General features: G+C 39.1%; 2 protein-coding genes across 7 annotated transcripts in view; one reads left to right on the top strand and one right to left on the bottom strand.

Moving 5' to 3' along the window:
* Window positions 1-14,286, bottom strand: LOC137171007 (MOB kinase activator 1B). 2 transcript variants are annotated; one of them, XM_067574720.1, is made up of 6 exons: window positions 14,170-14,286; window positions 7,276-7,442; window positions 5,379-5,472; window positions 4,737-4,870; window positions 2,258-2,421; window positions 1-2,161 (listed from the first exon to the last, which is right to left on the bottom strand). In XM_067574720.1, the coding sequence occupies exons 1-6, from the start codon at window positions 14,178-14,180 to the stop codon at window positions 2,084-2,086; spliced, it is 648 nt and encodes a 215-aa protein (XP_067430821.1). In that variant the 5' UTR covers window positions 14,181-14,286; the 3' UTR covers window positions 1-2,083. The 2 variants fall into 2 exon arrangements, with proteins under 2 accessions (XP_067430821.1, XP_067430820.1); XM_067574719.1 differs by lacking the exon at window positions 14,170-14,286 and adding an exon at window positions 9,482-9,783.
* The window catches only part of tnpo1 (transportin 1), a 22,022-nt gene continuing 18,052 nt past the window's right edge, over window positions 12,243-16,212 (top strand). Inside the window, exons 1-5 of one of the 5 annotated variants that reach the window (XR_010924700.1) lie at window positions 12,243-12,397; window positions 12,510-12,636; window positions 14,228-14,303; window positions 14,965-15,114; window positions 16,042-16,148. Coding sequence is in view for 4 of the 5 variants with exons in the window: in XM_067574716.1 (XP_067430817.1) it covers window positions 12,532-12,636; window positions 14,228-14,303; window positions 14,965-15,114; window positions 16,042-16,148 (438 nt within the window). In the remaining variant the exon portion in view is untranslated. Of the gene's footprint in view, window positions 12,399-12,509; window positions 12,637-14,227; window positions 14,304-14,964; window positions 15,115-15,294; window positions 15,414-16,041; window positions 16,149-16,212 lie in introns of those variants that run through there. The other 4 variants (XM_067574716.1, XM_067574714.1, XM_067574715.1 and 1 more) reach the window with 4 other exon arrangements.

The following is a 16,212-nucleotide window of genomic DNA, read 5'->3' on the forward strand; positions in this document are numbered from 1 at the left end:
TTCAAAGAGTCAAGACCATCTTTATTTGCCTTGTAAACAGCATAAATCAATTCAGTAGCATTGAAAACCCCCTACCAAGCCATTATTTACAAACATTTCATCAATTATTACAGTCAAAAGGAGAAAAACTGTAGGCAATAGGCTATGCTGTGGGCATTTCATAAGGATGAGATGCTTTCAGGATGACATTTTCAGACATCTGGTGAGCAGTAACATTCATAATAGTTAGCTAAGGAAGTGGGGGGGGGCGAAGGGGCGGGGGCGGGGGGGAGAGAGATACTCAACAATTAAAACAAACAAACAAGATTTTAATATTCAAAATCGGAGGAAGGGAAAGCAGCCTCTAAAAAGACTCGATGCATTCTTTTAACCAAACGCTACCACTCCATGCTCGCTGAAAATTATTTTTAAAGACAGGTCTAACCCTCAGTATTTACATGTGTGCATTGAAGTATTACACCTCTCTGACAAATTTCAATAGTAAGATATATAAAATGTTCATGTCACTGATTTTGAAACCAAACCTGAAAGAGAAGCAAATCTATTTCTATCATAAACCAGAATTTAAGCACTATAAAAAAAAAAAAGAAAAGGAAAATGAATATTAGATAAAGTATGAATGAGCCAACTGGTAACCCTTTTTAGTGTTGTGTCAATTATTGCATAGTAAACTACACTTTGAGATTGGGAAAGGTACATGCGTTTGTTGTTTGAAGCATGGCGACAAACAACTCGGACCATAAAAAAGCGTAAGAAACCCTCACTTGTGCCTTATAGCCGATTTCAGAGGAGCTTAAGCGATTCGACATTCATTTTGGGGAAATATGGGGGAGGAAAGAAACTATGATCAGTCACATGATACAGCTTCTCACAAAGCACGGTCTATGCAGAATACACATTCAGGCGAGAGAGGTCAGGAAAATTGTTCAAAGTGCTTTATGGCTAGTGAGATAACAAGGTATGCAGCATAATCCAATTTTAAAAAATGCTTGATTTGTATATTTAACAGCAGAGGTTGTGACTTTGAACATGGGTCTATACTTCTATTTATAACCCTTTATGTACAATTTAAAGTTTTCGATGCCTTGGAGACTTTTTTTCTAAAAAATTTCTACTTTAAGTTGTAGGGGGGGGGGACTAGTACGCAGAAACATGTCACTAGAACGCGCTAAAAGTTAATTTTCAGTCCCTGCTACGACATAATCTAGCCTCACTTCTATGTCCTTCAACACATTCATTTATCATAACCTGCACAGAACACTGGGTGACATAGTAAGGATGATGTTGAGGAGTAGTGTGGTTTTAAAGAGAAGGAAAAAAAACCCAAAACAAGTTAAAATACAAGTAGAACAGGAGTATAAACTTAAAGGGAGGTGGGGTGTAAAATTTGATGTTGTGTCAATCATGTCAGTAGTGTATGGCCTTTATCTTCTTACAGTTCTCACTGTTGATATAGGGCAATTACGAGCCATGCTAGGCACTTAGGATTCTCTTGTATTGACAGATGTGGGTAATTACTGATGAATAGCAAACTGCAAACCCAGCTCATTCTGTGCAGATTAATAGATAATATAACTAGCTCTTGAATTGGCTTAAAAGGCTGGCTTAAATTCATGGTCATAACACCAACAAAAAACCTTCCTATTATGATACAGCAACTTTGCTTACACACTATTCTTCCCTGCAGGCAAGCTGGAAATGGGAATCTTGAGAGCATGAAAATGCCTCTTGTTGCCATAAATCCAAGTGAGGAAAAAAAAAATTCTGTGCAGTTTAATATAAAACTAATCAACATAAATCTATACTAACCTAAATGTAAGCCATGACTGAATACTGGGGATTTTTCCGTACAGATAAAACCATTTTCTCTTATGTTGATCTGTGGTTTGTTCAATCAAGTGTGTAATCCCTGATAGCATTAGTCCTGGTGCCTTAAACCTATCAAGACCCTTCCTTCTTCCTGGCCTTATTAAAAACATTTCCCCAAATGGAAATATAGTATATACTGCATACATATAGCCAGGGTGGGGTGGGTATCTGTGCAAAAACTACAAGACCAATAAAATAACAATTACATTGCTGTTTATCTATCCTTGGTTGTCAGTTTTTCAATCAGCTCCTGTAGTGGGACCAGCTCTTTCCTGTCGATGAGGTTGAACTCCTGGACGAGACAAAGGAACGGGAGTGAGTTTACCCGCGGCATGCTGTATTTTATACTGGTGGGAAAAATAACATCACATCAATACGTGTTCTTTACCTGAACAAAAAAGATGAAGTGTTTGAATGACGTGTTGAGGTGGGCCTCCTCTTGCAGCTGCATGACGGAGTCAAAGTGCTGGTGGTAGATGTGGGCGTAGACCCTGAACAGGCGCTTCAGAATGGTCTTCGCCACGGACATAAAGTTTCGCTTAAAGGGGACGCCTTGGGAACAGAGGAGGACAAGAAAGAAGAGCTGTTAGTCAGACCCTCATCACACATTCAACCAAAGATATGTATAATACTGTCACTAGTCAGATTGAGCAAAGTACTTGATGGAAAGAGGATCTCTTTGAGGAATACTTAGGATTTTTCAACACTGTTGATATTAGCGATGTGCAGGTATACCGTTTTTACTATATACTATGGTGAGGATTCTCATAGTAGAAATACCGCCAACCATTTCTGTTACCACCATTACCATTTTTAGTTTGATAAACCACAAGAAAACACCTTTTTGCCATTCAAACAGAGACACAGCAGGACCAGAGAACCAGGCTCTTTGTCTGTCTAGCTCCTGCTAACACTACTGAAGTGCGTCTAGCTTATAGTTAAGTGAGTACAAGTGATTGACAGTGTTTTTTTTTTAAAACTATTAATACCCAAAACATATCAGAACATGCACAGAATCTAACAGAAAGAGACACTGAGCTGCATTATAAGTCATTTCCAGTCAACTGTCTTAAACTTTAAAAACAACAACCTGCTTTTGTTTGTGTTTGTTTTTTTAGTATTCTTGATGTTCGTTTGCAGGGTAACGCAATATACAGTTCTCTGTTCATCTGACGATCATGTTGTAAAGTAATTTTACAACATATTATTTCAGAAAAGTGTGATGACTGTCATAATACCATTTACTATGATATTTTTGCCTACAATAATCACAGTATGAACATTTGATACCGGCACATCCCTAGCGGATATGTCACTTATTGTATGTGCTTTCTTCAGGAATAGCTTAAATACAAAGCAAACACTAGGAGGAGTGAAGGATTGAAAAAGTTCACTCAATCACTCACTCGAGCCGTGCGTGACTGTTTTTCCTTTTTATCTCTCTGTTGTCGCTGCCCATCTCAATAAGCTCGAGAGGCTCAAAGCGATGAAGGCAGATGCAGATACACCGTGTTCTCCTGGACCGCACATGTCTGCACAGGCAGGCCGCAACATGAAGTGCAAACAATCATGACTTAACAGGGAACCTTCTCATGGAAACAATGTGTTAAGTGTTGCTCTGTAGTTAGGAAATTTTGATGTTGTTGCAACAGCAACACCACCCCCGCTGTACCCTGCTGATGTGTTGTGCGGTTGTGCTACTATCCCTCTACTGTAGGGGTGCAAAGTAACCGTGCAGAAGCCTTCTTCTCACAGCTACCTACAGTATAACTCAACATCAATTATTCAAAAGAAGCTGGTGACAGACAGGCGGAGGAGTTTTTAAATGAATGCTATCACCTAGGGCTGGACATGCACATGGCCCACTCTTTGAAATACTTAACTTTTCCATTTTGGTACCAAACTGGACTATTCCAGGAACATCAAACATTTACAGGTTAGAGAATGACATTAGTCCTGATAAGGTTTAAAATTTTAACATGTGCAACAGGTTTCTGTGCATATTCCATCATAACACGGTGGGAAAATGTTCTTTCCCGTGCTGTTTACCTCACAGGATACTCCCAGCTTGAAGACGGTTAAGAGGTTTTGAGGTGCTGCTGGCACAAAATGAATAACAGATCTATTGATCGTGGACAATGAAGTAAATTCTGTCACTCCGGGGGAGCAACTTTAGTCCTTGGCTCGTTCCGCAGAGATGTACTGAGGGATAGATCAGACATGTATTTGTGCTGGCCGCCATCCAGCTCTATTAAAGCTCCACCCTAGACAGCACAAGCCTCAGCTAGCTTCAGGGTTGAGAGTTGGTATGTATGTAAACGCTTTTCAGTGGCCCTGTACACTGTTTATGTTCTTCACAGCCTTCTAGAGAAAAACGTCTTTTTTCCTCAGAGCTCATGGTGACATATTCATAAGTCTTGTTTTGTCAGATCAACAGCCAAAACTTTGTTTATTTATATAACACTTATTCCCTCAACAATTCCACAACACAACTTTAATATACTCCGCTATTTATTCTGCATTAACTTCAAGCAAACCTACATGGTAAAAATGAAACCTCCATATTTGAATTAGTCTACTTGATTACATGCAAATGACAAACCAAAAAACACTGACACTGTCTTGCTGCCAAGATATACTTGCATAATCTATATTATATTAGTTTAACATCCATTCATTTTGCATTGTGGTTGAATTTCACAAGAACTAGAACAACTTTTTGCTTTTTTTTTTCCTTTCTCTGAGTGAAACAGTTACTTGGCACACACCTAATCACTGGATATTCTGCAGGTGTATGAAAGATGCTCTCCTTAATAGTTGAGCACTAATAAAAACCAGGAAGAGAACAGACAAGACACAAAACATACCGATCTTTGAAGGGAATAGTGTCTCATCGTCGAGCTGGTCTTGCACCCAGGTCATGAGGTAATCGATATACTTGGGAGCGGAGCATTTGATTGGCTTCTTGATGTTGGTTCCATCGGCCCAATGGTACTCATACCTAGAGAAAATACAGACCAGTATGTTTTAAAAGTATTTAGAGCAGTCATTCGCAACCGACGTCATTCCGTGTCCGACAAAAAAATGTCTGATGGAGCAGATAAGATGCCTCGTTTACAAAAGACTGATGCAAGTCACCATCATTCTCACGTGGACTCTTGCAACACTGCACAAGCCAATCTAAATCTCACGAGCTCAGTTTTCCCTACGAGATATCAGCTTGTAAATCATCCAGAGTCTGGCAGCTGGAGGCTGCACTACTGACTATGGCGGTCTGTGGTGAGTGTTTTAGACAATCATGACAACAAGTGCGCTAGATTTTTGAATATAAATTTTATTTTTATTGTTTTGTCTGTTTCAAAGTCTAATTGATCCAAGTTATTTTGCTGTATTCCCACTAACTCCATCGCCCTGTTGAGTCATGTCAGACCATGATGATGACTATGCAAAACTGGTGGGCTGGTTTTATAGGACTAGGAACCTTTTCATACCTGTAATGATAAACTTACTTAGGACCAGCAGACATGACCGGACAGCTTTCCTCTGTGCAAAAGTCTGTGATGGTGCCGTACAGCATGTTGATCTGGTTGAAGAAATCCACAGCTGGAAAAAAAACAAAAAAAAACATATTCAAATCAAGTGCACATGAGACCAAATAGCAGCACAACTAGCTGGCATCATGTTTCCCCCACAGCTTTCAACCCGCCCCACTTCACTGCCCAGTCCAAACCCGAAGACCAGTGCGCACTCCAGTTATCTGGCACAAATGGTGTTATCACTCATTCCCAGGGGCGTACAGCCAACTTTGGCTTTCCATCAGTCGGTCAGATCCATTTAAAGAGTTGGCAGTGTTTAATGTTGGTGCTCCATTTGCTAATCTCACAGGGGGGGGAGAAAAAAAACAAAAACATATTGAACAGCTGATGTGTTTTGTGTGAAGTCCAGTTTAAGGAGACATCTGCTCTCTTTTATGTGTGATTATATTCTCCCTTGACTCCCTTGCGGTTGTTTTTGTCCAAAACATTCTTATTCATAGCCAGGTGACAACCTGACAATAATAAAAACATATAGGACACTGTAGATTTTAGTGTCTTCCAAATGCTGCTGGTAAAAAGCCAATAAGGTTGCTTTCTCAGTGAGGGAAGCAGAATGAGAGATACCTCCAATAATACAGAAAAATGCACACTTCAAGGCAGTACTGATGTGTGATCTTAAAGCTTTTTATTGCTCTGCCAAGTCACTGAGTGATCTTCAGATTCTTCATAAAAAAAATTAAAAAAAAACACTGGGTGGCAGAATGGGGAAAACTATAAACAAAAACAAGTCTGTTGTCTCCGTCATGCCCTCGACTGGTAAACATGTTGACTTTGCCATGACAGGTGCCAACGTCCTCATCACCATGACAGATTTTTCCTAGAGCCTAGACTGAGAGCTGTTTGCCACGAGACGTCAGAGCCACAGAGACGTCAGGTGATACGGAAAAAGTTGCTGGTATTGTTTAGTTAAAATAACATGAAAAGCGCCGGTGGTTTTTACCATATAACCTCCCCACAGTTCGATTCTAGTTGGGGACATTCGTTGCATGTCATAACCCTCTCTCCCTCTACTGTCGCTATTGATTGTAGGCGAAATGCCAAAAAAAAAAAAAAAAAAACAGAAAAAAAATGACTGACGTGCTTCTCGTGAATAGAGATCATGTGGAGCGTCATCAGTGGTGACAGAAGTTATACTCACAACTTCCCTTTATTGTGCAAATGAAAATAGCCTGTGTGATACTGACCAACATCCATCCATTCTAACTAACCTTGTTCTCTATTGCGATGCAATGTCACAAAACTAAGCTGGTTTTGCAGCACAGTTTAAAAAAAAAAAAAAAAAAAAAGCTAGAAAGTTTGTGGACTTGTGTGCGGAAACATGAGAATTTCTGTTAACATTATGTCAAAACAGTCCCTCGTTTTAGTTTGCACATTTCTGGGGCGACAAAGTTTTATTCTACTTCAAATAAAAGCTTTATTCAATTGACATGCTGAGCCGCTCGACAGTTCAATCCCTAAAGGCGCTGTGTCCTACTGACCAACCATTAGTCTCAATTTAGAGGAAAGTAAACAAGTCTCTCACAGCTCAGACAATAAAGTCTATTTAACATTCACAGTGCTTTTTCCAGCATGAATGCACATGGTCTTTAGAGGGGACGCCAAGATCTCACACCGTGATAGTTCACTTTCAACTGATTCTTGATGTGGATTCATTGAGATTTCGGGAACAGGACAACTGATGCAAATAAAAAGAAAGACTGACAGATATAAATAAATAAAAGGCTTGTGAGGTCATTTTTCCAGGAAGCTCAACCAAGAAAAGGGGGTGTATCAAAGGAAAAAGGGGGGGAAAGGTAAACTTGGCGCTTACTGTTGACTGCGACCCACTCGTTTAAGTCTTCACCCTCGGGCAACATGACTGCCATGCGCAGGTTTCCACTTCCCAGTGTAGCTTCTGCATGTTTCAACAGCTCGTACTGGTGAGAACCCTCCGGGATATTCTTCTTGGGCTTGAATGTCTTGGATGAACGATTTCCACTGTGTGAGTCACATTTTTTAAAGAGAAAGATTAATAGTGTGACAAAACACAGAGGTAGTCAGATATGATGACAAATCATGAGTTCATGGGGCCCTTAGGTGAGGCGCTTTCATTAACAAGAAGTCAAGATCTTTTTTTTTTTTTTTTTTTTTTTTTTTTTTTAAATGCTGGCAAAAGAGCTCTTGTTGACTTCATGTGTTTGGCAGAAACAGAACGGTTAACCAGAACAGAGCGTCTCTCTGTGTATATTGTGTAATGAGGCCATTTGGAGAGGTGCTGTATTCAATCTCTCTCACTGCCCCATTAAACAAGAATTCATGCGAGTCATCACAACATGGTAGGTTACACACTAAGATAGTTTTTCTTTTAATTAGGGCTGAACAAATTTGAAAAAAAAAAAAAAATCCAATTGCGATTATTTGGACTGATATCGAAATTGCGATATATAGGCTGTATATTACAGTGTTATCTCTAACTCAAATTAAAGGATAGGTATACAATTTTTCAAGTCTGTCTTAAAACAACAGTTAGGTGTCCATATGATCACCGAAGGAGGTTTTCCTCGCTGTAATCATTCCTCCTGTTCATGCTGGCCATTAAAAGATCCCCCTCAAATGTTCTTTCAATGTAAGTGATGGAGGCCGAAATCCACAGTCATTTTGTGCAAAATGCATTTAAAAGTTTATCTGAAGCTTATATGAGGCTTCAGCAGTCTGAGTTAGTCAAATCAAGTGGGTATCTGCCACATTGCCAGACTTTTTAGCATAAAATTCCCAGTGCTTCCCCAGACAGTGTTTCCCTGTTGAGCTGCGGTGCACGTATAGTAACAAAAAGAGGGACTTTGGCACTAAAAGGACTGTAACTTTGAAATATATCTACTTGATTTCACTCAAGTGGACAGCTGAAGCGTCATATTAGCTTCAGATAAACTTTTAAATACACTATTGCACAGAAGGAAGCTTTTGTGGATTTTGTGTCCCATCAAAACAAAAGGAATGATTACAGCAAGAAAAACCGGTTTCACTGTTCATTTGGGCTCCTGTCTGTTGTTTTAAGACATACTTGAAAAACTGTGAACCTATCCTTTAAAGCCAACTTATATCAACATTTCACTTGAAAGCTTAATGTAAGATGTTATTTTATGAAAATAAGAAATTCTATTGAATTTGGTAGGGCAAGAGAAGATTGTTCTATTGATACATAACAGTGGTTGGAGTAAAATGTTACCTATGACCTCTGCATCAAATTAAATGTACTTTTAATCAATTTAGCATTAGATGAACCAGCTGTAGCTCATCAAATGTGTCCCTGCTGTACAACAGAAATGACAGAGGTTTGAATCCATTTCAAACGACTCAAATGAAAACTGAATGTCTCATAAATTCAGCAGCTTGGATTAAATGAAAGTACAAAGTGGTGACCTATTCAGTAAGAGCTTTTCTGGGGTTGCGTGTTGGGTTTTTAAACTCAGCTTCTCTTTTTTTTAAAAAAATTACCTAAAAATACTCACATCCTCACCAGAGGGCGCATTCAGAATTTATCCTCCGCCCTTTCATTTCATCCATACACAGGCTTTTTATGTAACTACCTAAATATCAATTATCACGCAGATAATCGTGTTACTTTGACAAAATATTGGGTCAAAGATCGGTGCGTCCTGCAACATAAAGGCAGGATTAGCCCATGACAACAAAGTGTTCACACCAGCAACTACCCAGGCCAAACATCTCTCAGTTAAATTTTACTCTGGGGTCGCCACTATAGAGGTTATGGTTTTGTGGCAGGACATAACATCAGCTATTCTTTAATTACTATTAACACATTACTGCCAATGATGCTACTTTTAATTTTTTAAAGATCTACGGAAAGCAACGCGAATTACATCAGTCATTCGGGGTTAGTTCAGGAAATAGTCTTAGCCCGTACTAGGCTATAACAGCTAGCACAGCTACTTAGCTTCGAGGCACTGACATTTTCCAAACACAGCTGCATGGCAAGTTAAAAATAAGCAATCATCACACAATCAGCTGTAACTCACAAAAGAAAGCTCATGTTTCCTCGGACCGCAGAAAATGACTCTCTTGGCAAATAGCTAGCGAGCAGAGTGGAGGCGGACCAGGACCAGAGGGGTTGTTTGACAAAACTCTCACACGTCCTCGGTACTTCTCGGGCGTCCTTGCTGTTCTTGTTTTTAAAAAAAATCCAAAATAAATATTACAGTAACAGAAATGACTGCACGTTAGTGTGAACGAAAATAGGTTAATTTTAAATACAAGCTGGTCCACCGGCTGCTGCTCTGTACGCTGAGAGGCAGCAGCGTACTGAAGGCAATACTGACTTCTTCATGTGACGCTTCGAGGCAAACTAGACGCATTTCTGTTGTGTGCTGCCACCTAGCGGAAAACAATGTAAGCACAGCCGATCTTTAAAGGATGAGTTCACTATTTTTCACGTCTGTCTTAAAAAAATAGTCCAAACATTGAAACAGGTTTTTTTCTTTCCGTAATCATTTCTCCTGTTCATACTTGTCATTATAAGATCCCTTCATAATGCACTGACAATGTAAGAGATGGTGGACAAGATCCACAGTCTTCCTTGTGTGCAAAAATGTGTTTAAAAGTTTCTCTGAAGCTAAGATGAAGCTTCAGTCGTCCAAATTAGTCATATCAAATAGATATCTTTCAACGTTACAGTACCTTGTAACTCTGGTTTTGAAAGAAGCTATGGAAATAAAGTTTATTATTACTATTATTATTATAATTATTATTAGTATACTTCCACTGCAGCTCAGCAGGGAAACACTGTCTGAGGAATGAAGGTTGTAAATGTGGCAGATATCCACTTGATGTGAATAACTCAGACTGCTGAAGCCTCATATAAGCTTCAGATAAAGTTTTAAATGCATTTTTCCCCCCACAAAATGACTGTGTGGACTCACTGTGGATTTTGGCTCCCATCACTTACATTGAAAGTGCATTTGAAAGAGATCTTTTAATAGTCAGTATAAACAGGAGGAATGATTACAGCGAGGAAAACATCTTTCAGTGTTCATATGGACACCTGACTGTTGTTTTTAAGACAGACTTGAAAAACTGTGAACTTATCTTTTAATTTGAGTTGGAGATAACACTGTAATATACATGTAGGCTCTAGAATGAAGAATTAAAAATTATACCAGCTATGTTCACTGACTTTGTTGACATATGTGAACACAATATACACCCTAAATATATTTATTAGGCTGGTAATCAGACCAAATTTTCAATTAGTTGTTCTTTCCAGTCCATGTAATCCCAGATTGACTCGATGATGTTGAGATCAGGGCTTTGTCGCGGGGACCATATAATCAGTTGCAGGACTCCTTGTTCCTCTTGTTGCTAAAAATAGTTCTTTATGACTCTGGCTGTATGTTTGGGGTCGATGTCATGCTGCAGAATAAATTTGGGACCAATCAGATGCCTCCCCGATGGTACTGCAAGAATGAATAAGAATCCAAACATCTAAACTGCCGAAAACTTTTGCACAGTATTATATATCATTCAACACTGAGTTTCTGTTGGCATTCTGCTGGAACTGCAAAAATTAGTCTATTGCCAGAAAATTAATCACCAACTATTTTGATTTATCTTTTTTTTTGTAAGAAAAATTCTCATTCCAACTTTTTAAATGTGAATATTTTCTGTTGTCAGTGTTGATTTAGACAAAACAACACATTTTAGGTTTCACCTTGTGCTTATGGGAAGTGGTGAGTGACATTTTTCAACTTTTTCTGACATTTTAAAGACCAAATGACTGATGGATTAATTGAGAAAATAATCAACCGATTAATCGATAATAAAAAAATAATTGTTAGTTGCAGCCCTACATTCTACCAAGCAATACAAATTCTTCATCCAAAACAAGAAACTCTCTGTTATATTCCTTTTAATCTCTATTTTCTCCCAAAATGTCTGAAAATTTGGGCAAAACCAACAAATATGGCCAAATTAAGCATGATGTTCACTGCATTCTCTCCAACATTTTGATAACACTAATAAATTATATTTAGTTTGTTGAATTTGTGTAATAAAATAGAGGTTGAGATGGGGAATATGAATAATACGTTATTACATTGTTTTTTTATGATACATAGATATAATACAGAATATATATATTTCTGTGTCAACGTTGTAACAATATAATAAAATAGGTTTGTTGTAGTTATGTGTCTATTTTGTTCACAACTATAGCTGTTTTTAGATTATCTCTTTTCCCAGTTTTCAACATTGAGCTAATGTCCTACTACTAGGAGAAAATTAAAAGTTGTGCTCATGAAGAATTGAATTAGAGAATTGGGTCTGTTGGATATTTTACTCACTACATTGTTTATATATGTATATTTTGCTAGTACTTTATTCTCTTAATTTACCAGTAAACAAAAAAATATTTGGTTTCCTATTATTTGTGTATTTGTGTGAACAGCCGCTAGATGTCGCTGTTTTATGTACGCAATTTATAAATCAACGATGTTGAGCACAATAGCGACATCATGGGGCCTTCAGGTGAGCCGTGCTGCGTTCAAGTGCTGTCAGAAATATGCTTTTTTTAAAGGCTGCATTCCAAACCCTTCTACCCTCTCCCATAGCCACTCCTTATCTGACTGTATGGGGTTTGAGAGTAATCCCATGCCAAAAACCCTGTGAATGTATAGGTATTAAATCATGATAATAAAAATGTCGGTTGATTTGTGAACATGTTTGACTGAAAAAGGTAGGCACTAGGACCACCCAGCCCCGTGTCAGCTGATGACGCAGCCCATTAAATGCGATGGGAGTCTGTATGGCCCGCAGCTTTTCCAGCTTGTTGCGAAAACGGATGTGCCTGCCGTAACAGGCCCATGTCTGAAAACCCAGACAGACGGTCACATTTCATCAGAAAGTCAGCTACACTCGAATACGTCGGCTAAGTCAAAACAGGTAAAAAGCCTCTCTGTATCTTCAATTAGTTTACGAGTCTAGCCAATGTAGTAACCAGAGCATCGTTTGATGACAAATCCTATGTGTTAGCTAATGTTAATGTCTTTATCCGCAGCAGCAGCAGCAGAGCAAGATGGAGTGTGCGTGGAAGCCAGACGAGCAAGGACTTCAACAAATTTTACAGCTGCTGAAAGAGTCTCAGTCGCCAGACACGTCCACACAGAGATCCGTCCAGCAAGTATCCTTTACTGAGCCACATTTGGATGTTAAGACATGTTTTGTTACGAGTTAGTTAGCGCTTAATAACGGTAGATAGACTCAACAGGCTAGCTATAGCCAACACTAGCCGGGGTGGTTACCGTTATGAGCAGGTACGCAGGTGCTGACCGTTTGGTGCTTTTTGTCTCTAAAGCTCAACAACTCACCCATGCTAATAGAAAAAAACAGGCCTTGTCCTCCTGAATTAACTGTATCTGGTCATATTTAACATAAGTCATATGTCAGGTTTTACTTTACATGCAAGCAGCGCTAAATGAGGCTTTTCATTGTGCTTCAGCAGCTAATTTCATTAACAGCTAATGCATGCAACCCTCCTGTAAAACCTCTGCACATAATCTTCAAACAACATGTTTCCCTGCACTGGGTGTTGTGCTGTTCACTTTGGATTACAGTCTGAACTAATGAGGTATCAGTTGCACATAATATTAATTTTACACAGCATTATATAGAGCTTTGCATGTGCAATGTCACAGATTATATGTTTCCAAGCTAGCAGACATTTGTGCAGTTAAAGTCTAGTGTACTGTAATAATGATGTAATGATTAATGATGACAGGTAAGGTGTTCTTATGCAGCCAGCGGGCGCCTGCCCCCATAAATCATCTTACACTGTAAACACAACAGCAATCTTCAAAGAAATGATATGGTGTAACCCTGAAAAGCAGGAGAGAAAGAGCAGTCTATATTAACGTGAAATCCCTTGATTTGATACATTCATCAGCATCCAAAACATTCACAATTCTCTCGTCACTGGAAAATTAAAACTAGAGAAAGGATTTGGATGTAAATCTTTTATATCCTCTGGCAAGAACAACTTGGTTAGCATTAAACATGAATGAAACGTTAAAACCTGAATGCTGTTTATTAAAGCTTTCAATGACTTTTGCTCCGTCTCACTTTATAGAGCACTGTCAGGATTTGTCCATGTTCAAATCCTAAAAAATCAAACATGTTTGACACACTACAACGGCCCCCAACCCGCTTCATCTGCAAGCATTATACCCAAACAAGAATGCTATGCAAACATGTTAAGTGCATTATAAATCTGTTGTGTAGCTCATGTTCTGTTATTGTTATTGTTGACGCAAATGCACTACAGTTTATTTGCATAAGTCAACTCATTCTTTTGCATCAGGGAACAATTACTATTGTCTGCTTCGCGCTGCCGGCCCTTATGTTTTTTTGTCTGTTTTGCATACTGAAACTAAATGATTTGCTTATGTAACGCCTCATATGCATTGCATCATTAACTCATAAATGACCTGCTGTAATAAATACACCATCTGGCTGGGTTCAGTCACACCAAATGACATATTTATGACCACCTACAAACATACACTCACTCCCCTCACACACACACATGCCTTTACAGTGTTACATTACATTACCACTTGACCACATAAACACTTGCTATTTCTATGTTTCTTCAGATGGGGAAAAAAACCAAGTTATTGCCGTTCTAACCGTGTTACAGTGGTAATGTTCTTACAACCTTTTTAACATGCCATATGCGCCGTTAGCATCTTGTCTTCCTCAACCACTTCTCCCAGAGACTCGAGCAGCTGAACCAGTATCCAGACTTCAACAACTATTTAATATTTGTGTTGACAAAGTTAAAATCAGAAGGTGAGCCGTCCATCTGTTTCAGTATGTTGTTTTGTTGTGTGTCCGTGTTGTGTCCTTAGATCATCTGATGGTACTGGACAGCGTGGGCGTCACACATGTCATTTTTATGTAACTGTTCAGTGACAGGTCTGTTTGGCCGTGACTCGGGTGACCCGATGGCATCTTTGCCACAGATGATGTGGCACTCAGAATATGGGTCACTCTAATTTTAAACCTAATTCCTGGCACCACTCAACTTTTGGCTTCACTGTCTGCACAGTAGATGACCCAAATGTTAAGTGGTGTTAAGACATTTTAGAATGCCGTCGCACTATTGCTTTTAAACGAGTCACAACGAGCTGGAAATATTCAGTCCAAAACAACTATTTATAATGGAAATATATTGCCGTTTATTTATACAAATATATTAACAAGTGGCAATATTTTTCAGTGTCTAGTTAAGCATTTTTTATTATGTGGTTATGCTTGCGTGCAGCATGTTGTAGAGCAGGAAAAGAGAAAGAGGAGGTAATAAGATCCTGTAAGCAATTAATGACTGAGTCACCAACCTGCACTGCACTGTAACCTTTGTCTCCACTCTACCAGTATATTTGTGCTCAGCAAAAACATTACTCAGCCGTTCATTCATTGGTCCTTTCTCCCACCCCCCTCCCCTTCTAAGATGAACCAACGCGGTCCCTGAGTGGGCTGATACTGAAGAACAATGTGAAAGCCCACTATCAGAACTTCCCTAATGGCGTGTCTGATTTCATCAAGAGCGAGTGCCTCCAAAACATCGGAGACTCTTCTCCACTAATCCGGGCCACAGTTGGTAAGTCACATCCTCTGGGTCCGCTGACTGTTTCTGATTTCCATACACATTTAGACCGGTAGCAACCATTACTCGATCATTCATGTCTATAAAAGAAAAATATCCATCTCAATACTGAAGTATAGGGCTGCTAAAACCTTTTGTTTTTGTGATGTACCTTGCGTTATTTGTCTTGTTTAGTTGTCTGGTGATGCAGATTTGCTGACACATCATGCTGTCACATCGAACCTACGGCTTAATTCAACAGCTTCACATCAATTATGTCAGCATCTGCAGTAAACAAAGCAGGTTAAAGGAAAGTGAGTCTACCACGGAAATGAATCACCGCTCTTAAATGCCAAACCTCTGGTCAATACTGAATGTTAAATATTGATTATACTGTATATCGTGGTGTAAATGTGTCTGGAGATGGAAGATTAGGTTTTTTGGTTAGAATAGGACTTTCTGCTTTGTATGTATCATTCTTTATTTGGGTCTGGTATTAAACACAGCACAGCACTTCTAAGATGTATTAGCACTGCAAAAAAAAATATCCCCATGATTAAGGCCAGCTTTTAATGCTTCACCTCTCAGTCAAATACATTTACAGAGAAGTCAGTCTCTCAGTCTCTTCCTGTTATTATGATTATTGCTGCATTCAACTTTACTTGTGACTGTTGCAACACGCTGATACTGTTTATTTATGCATGCACAAGCAGTGGCCACGCAGTCAGTCGACCAAAGTTAAAGCTATTTAATTACTACATCAAACATTTTGTTTTTGCGAATGCTCATCTAATGCATATTTATTCGAAGCACATCCATACAAAGGGATAGCAGAAAGCGTCTCAGCGTGTTTCCTGGATTTGTTTCACTTTAAATAGCAACGTCTGTGCCTTCTTTGTAGTTTTGTCACAACCGACGTCAATTATTGTTCCCCAAAAACAGGTATCCTCATCACCACCATCGCTTCCAAGGGAGAGCTACAAAACTGGCCGGAGCTTCTGCCTAAACTCTGCCAGCTGCTGGATTCTGAGGACTACAACACATGTGAGGTGAGGATACACACAGGAGTCTGGGATTATGAGTTCACTGGACTAATGATGACAGAAAACATGC

Source organism: Thunnus thynnus, chromosome 19 (genome assembly GCF_963924715.1).
Source record: "Thunnus thynnus chromosome 19, fThuThy2.1, whole genome shotgun sequence".
Lineage (NCBI taxonomy): Eukaryota > Metazoa > Chordata > Actinopteri > Scombriformes > Scombridae > Thunnus > Thunnus thynnus.